The sequence below is a fragment of the Trypanosoma theileri genome (genome assembly GCF_002087225.1).
Source record: "Trypanosoma theileri isolate Edinburgh chromosome Unknown TM35_Tth_30_V1, whole genome shotgun sequence".
Classification (NCBI taxonomy): Eukaryota; Euglenozoa; class Kinetoplastea; order Trypanosomatida; family Trypanosomatidae; genus Trypanosoma; species Trypanosoma theileri.
The window spans coordinates 218,971-223,655 of record NW_021639872.1 but is presented as its reverse complement, the minus strand read 5'-3'; the positions used below and the strand labels follow the sequence as shown (position 1 = coordinate 223,655).

At 47.4% G+C, this 4,685-nt stretch overlaps 4 protein-coding genes across 4 annotated transcripts; 2 read left to right on the top strand and 2 right to left on the bottom strand.

The window, feature by feature from the left end:
* Positions 1-422: 422 nt before the first annotated feature.
* TM35_000301730 (uncharacterized protein) lies at positions 423-872 on the top strand (the record flags this gene model as incomplete). Its single annotated transcript, XM_029028496.1, has 1 exon — positions 423-872. The coding sequence occupies one exon, from the start codon at positions 423-425 to the stop codon at positions 870-872; it is 450 nt and encodes a 149-aa protein (XP_028880199.1).
* A 114-nt stretch (positions 873-986) lies between these two features.
* TM35_000301720 (uncharacterized protein) lies at positions 987-1,409 on the bottom strand (the record flags this gene model as incomplete). Its single annotated transcript, XM_029028495.1, has 1 exon — positions 987-1,409. One exon carries the CDS (start codon positions 1,407-1,409, stop codon positions 987-989), a length of 423 nt encoding a protein of 140 aa, XP_028880198.1.
* Positions 1,410-1,782: 373 nt separating this feature from the next.
* Positions 1,783-3,021, bottom strand: TM35_000301710 (uncharacterized protein; the record flags this gene model as incomplete). Its single annotated transcript, XM_029028494.1, has 1 exon — positions 1,783-3,021. The coding sequence occupies one exon, from the start codon at positions 3,019-3,021 to the stop codon at positions 1,783-1,785; it is 1,239 nt and encodes a 412-aa protein (XP_028880197.1).
* Positions 3,022-3,514: 493 nt separating this feature from the next.
* TM35_000301700 (uncharacterized protein) lies at positions 3,515-3,856 on the top strand (the record flags this gene model as incomplete). Its single annotated transcript, XM_029028493.1, has 1 exon — positions 3,515-3,856. The coding sequence occupies one exon, from the start codon at positions 3,515-3,517 to the stop codon at positions 3,854-3,856; it is 342 nt and encodes a 113-aa protein (XP_028880196.1).
* Positions 3,857-4,685: the final 829 nt, after the last annotated feature.

Here is a 4,685-nt window from a genome sequence, read left to right as displayed (position 1 = left end):
GTGGTGGTATTTCATTTGTGCTTGCGCTTCCACCTATACTACACCTCAGATGCCGCCGCACAGAGCCAGACTGGAGTCAAACTCAACAGGGTCTTCTTTCCCCGCTTAGCCCTTCAAGTCCGTTCCCCCTGACTGTCGTTTCGCTAGACAGTAACTCGGGACAGAGGGAATCTCATTAATCCATTCATGCGCGTCTCTAATTGGAAGACGAGGCATTTGGCTACCTTAAGAGAGTCATAGTTACTCCAGTCGCTCACACACATGTCGATAGATACCACCACGCCGCCATTCAATGCACCCCACAGAGGCCGCAGTGGAGTGGTCCAGCAACACAACGGTGTCCTTCCCACTCACAGTGCACACACACCCACAATGACAGTCTCACATGCTCATATCAGAGAGGCACTGCCGCATTCCCTAAAATGTACACGGAGTCACACACCTACAGAGAGGAAAAGAAAAACACAAGAAAAGAAAAACAGCAACAACAGGATACCAACAGCACACAAAGCACTCACAATACAATAATCACAGCTGACACTCTCATCAGAGAAAAACATTCACCCACACCAGCACATCAACTCAACCCCAAGAAGAAAAAAGATCCACCACGTGAAGCCGAAGCGGAACAGTCTCAGTCCATCTCCCCGCAGGCTGCAGTCACTCAAGCAAGCCACACACCACAAGGGCACAAATATGTTCGTGGCAATGCCGTGAGTGACACCACCGAGAGAGAAGATGAGAACAAAGAAATGTGTTTTCATTACGTGGGCGGTGTGAGTAGCAACCCCAACACACAAAGGAACACACAACAGAGGGGCACACTCAAACACCTACAACCCATCGATCTTTATACCAAAATAAAAATGTAAAAAAAGAGTGACTGCATGAGGCAGACACAATAATAGAGCAAAGATGTAAAAGCAAAAGAAATTCATTACTTACTGTGGTTGCAATGCCTGGACACAATCCAATCCACCCCAAGGTTAACAACGGAAAATCATTGTGCACTGAACGTGTTGTGCCCATATCTTTACTCTTGATGTCCCTGCAGCAGTTTGTATATAATGAAAAAAAGACATCATTCCATAAAAATGAACACACAAGATACACAAGGTGTATCGGAAACGCAAAAGAGAAACACACAGATGCACATGACGTGCAATGAAATTATAATGGAACACACACATGGGAAAAACAATAAAATGAAAACAAAACATAAAGAGAGCCGTGATCACCATGTGAATATGTTCAGGAGGCAAGAACACAATTCCCAGCAGTAGGTGTGTGTGTGTCTTTCGTACATGGCGAGCAATGGGAATGATGCACACATGATGACAGTCCACACACACACAAGGAGAAGGAGGGTTGGTAGTGTGCGTGTTTGTGTGTCTTGAACCTCCTCCCATTCTTCACATTTCAGTCACAGCAATTAAAACACATCGGGCTTGTATCCCATTCCCATGGGTAAAACCAATAGTTAGTAATATCACGGAACAGACAAACATCACCAGGCGGACACAGTAAATGGCGGCACAACAGAGCCCAGGTAATAATGCCAACAAAGAAAGAAAGAAAACACTCCCCTCACAAAACGATGGTTTCGTCTTCTGATGAGTGCCATAGGGAGTCCAATAGAAGTGTTCAGTAAAAAATGCAAACAAAAGATTTATCGAACTGAAAGATAGGCTGATATCCAACCAAAAAGAACAGTACCCTTACAATGCGACCATGTCCACTCAAACAAAGGTTAACTGTGCATCTGTGTCATGGGATCACCGCTTAGCACACGAGAGTGCAGCCCAACACACACAACAGAAGCAGCAATAAGGGACTGTGCACCAATGCAGGACCGCTGCTGCCGTCACTCTCCTGTATTGCTTTAACGGCCTTTACCGCTTCTATTTCAGTAACATTGGCCTCTTCCTTGATCTTTACACCCTGCCGTAGTGCGTCCTCCTTGCGGATCTCTTCTTTCTGCTCCTCTTTGGCCGTTACACCCACCACTTCTTCCATTCCGGCACTTTCACTATCCACCTGTTTTTCTTCTTTTTTCTGCACACCCTGCACGTTCGCATCAACTTCTTGCGTCACCTCCATCCCTGTTGACGGCTGTTCTTCAACTCCAGTCCCCTCTTGATCCCTTATTTCATTCTCTTTTTCTTCAACCTGCGCCTCCTGTAAACGACGCCGGATTTCTCCTTCTTCTTTTTGTTTTGCTTCCTCCAGTTCACTAATAACGGTGGCGTTTACCTCTGTTACCCTTCTCCCATAGTCTTCACCCATGGCCTCATCTACAAGATTTTCGAGCGTATTGTCTTTTTTCAAAATCCACTTGAGGCCTTGCATTGCTTTTTCTGCTTCTTTCACGGATTTTCTGACATCCTCTAGTAGCAGGAGTCCACCCTCTGAGGACTTGAGGTCTTTTACGAGATCAATTAACCTTTCGCTTACTATTCTGCTGCCCCGTCTGAGTTCTATTATTTCCGGTGTTTCTTCTTTTATTTCTCGCAAAAAACGTTTTCGAGCTTTGTCAAATCTATACCCATCACCATCCGACACCATAGATTGTTTCCCGCAATTATCACTCAAAAGAGATATGTCTAAGAGCAATGACGTCACTTCCTTAAAGTCATTTATGTATTGTTGAACATCAGCCCTTCTTTCCCCTATCCACGCACCAGTTGGGTCCCGCCCTTCTACCGTGTCTTCTAATTTCATGAACGCCGTAACAAGAGCAATGATATTCTTCGCAACAGCCCCAGCACGCATTGAATTATTCTCGGTTAATTGCCTTTTACCCTTTAACACAGAGAGACAACCTCTCGTTTGCAGAAAGTGCTTATACACCTCGACCACCGTCTTCCTAAACCGTTCAACCTCTGCCGCATCTTTTCTTGACCTCGAGGTGGATACCCCCTGCATGCCACTTGCATTCTCCGCACATGCCACACACGCAAAGCACTGCAGAAGTACCAACAGGTACACCACACGGCGCAGTTGGACGAACATCGTTGTCATGATTGTCACTGTGGATAGCTTGGGTCTGTGGTGACAAAAAAAGAGAAGAAAAGGAGAAAAGAGACCCACACTTAACACATTGAGAAACAACAGCAACGCAGAGGGAAATATAAAGAGAGTACACAAAACAACGTCAATCAAACCACTCACACAAAACAAAGCCACGCGACGCAGGCAATCAATCTTACCACTTCACAAAAAAAACAAACACGACCCGAGTTCCGCGCGGATGTCAAAACAACACCTCCAATTACGAAAAAAAAAAAACACAAAAACAATGAAGAGAAACAGCACCATGGGAATTTACCTACAGATCCCAGTTATTCCACTTGGCAATAATATACAACGTGTTCTCTGACTATCTTTCACCGATAGCGCAACCTCATTGCTCGAATGGGTGGCATCCCCCAAAAAACTGGTACATGACCACTGAGGAGAAACCAGCGAACACAGGACACCATCTCACGAGACAGTACTCAAGGAGCACTCCCATATGAACGTTAAATGTAACACGGCGACCCATCAGCCATCACAACATCCACACGTCAAATTCCCTGTAGTTGCATCACGGGCGCGCGCAACATCGGCACCCCTCACTGCAAAGAACTGGACGGACGGTTGTCACCATCCCCCATTAGCTCATGAACACATCACAATGATGTGTGTCTATTGTGCGCACACATTCATTACACACGCCTGTCTCCCGCTCCTCTCTTTGTGTGTATTGGATCCGTGGCGCATATCAAAAAACACACGAGTGACCCAATCGGAAATAGAACCTCCAAACACCACGAGATCACAGACACCATCAGGTGAGCAACCGCAGGCCAAATGAAGTCGGGCGGCACCACCTGAAATCGCACCTCACTTTCATAATGCCGGAGATTGGGAACAATCACCATTGCATGGGATGTGAAAACACACTCGCGATGGGAAAAGAAAGATGTACATCATCAATAGCATTCGGAATGAACACGCGACCCTGGGGGACAAGACCTGACGAGAAGTTCACCTAGACGCCATGAACAATGTCCACGCAATCAGGCACTAGAACATACAAAACCAAAGAACAACGTTTTCACGAACACATAACCGGAGAAACGTTTACAGCATACCCAAAACACATGTGCACACAATTCCTGTCACCCATTCCACACGAAATAATCCCCTCAATGTTCATAAGAAAGGTACGATCCAACATATCTCCTTCCACCCCCCCTTACCTGGGTCAGCCCACCCCATGGGAGGCAGAGGCCCACAGCCAGAGCGCAACGCGCGGTGCCGCAAACAAAAGCGCAACCACCACCAGCACATGTAGAAAACACAAATCGCGACGGCAAAAACCAGATGGCGCGCCTGGCTCCCCCAGAAAAAATACAAGGGTGGGGGTCCGACCCCGCCACACGGACAAGTCCGGGACGGCCCGGGACACCACCCAACCCCACCAAGGCGGAGCAGCACAACGACACAGAGGCTACGAACGACCAAAAGAAGAATAACAACCAATAGAACACCAAAATAGCAGAGGCGCAACTATTGTAGAGGCCGCCTGCTTCGACCAGAAAACCCCCACCCCACCCCGGCACCACCAGCCGGCCAAAGTTGTGACAGACGGCGGCGGCGGCGACGCCAGGCCGGCACAACCCAAAACACCGGAACAACCC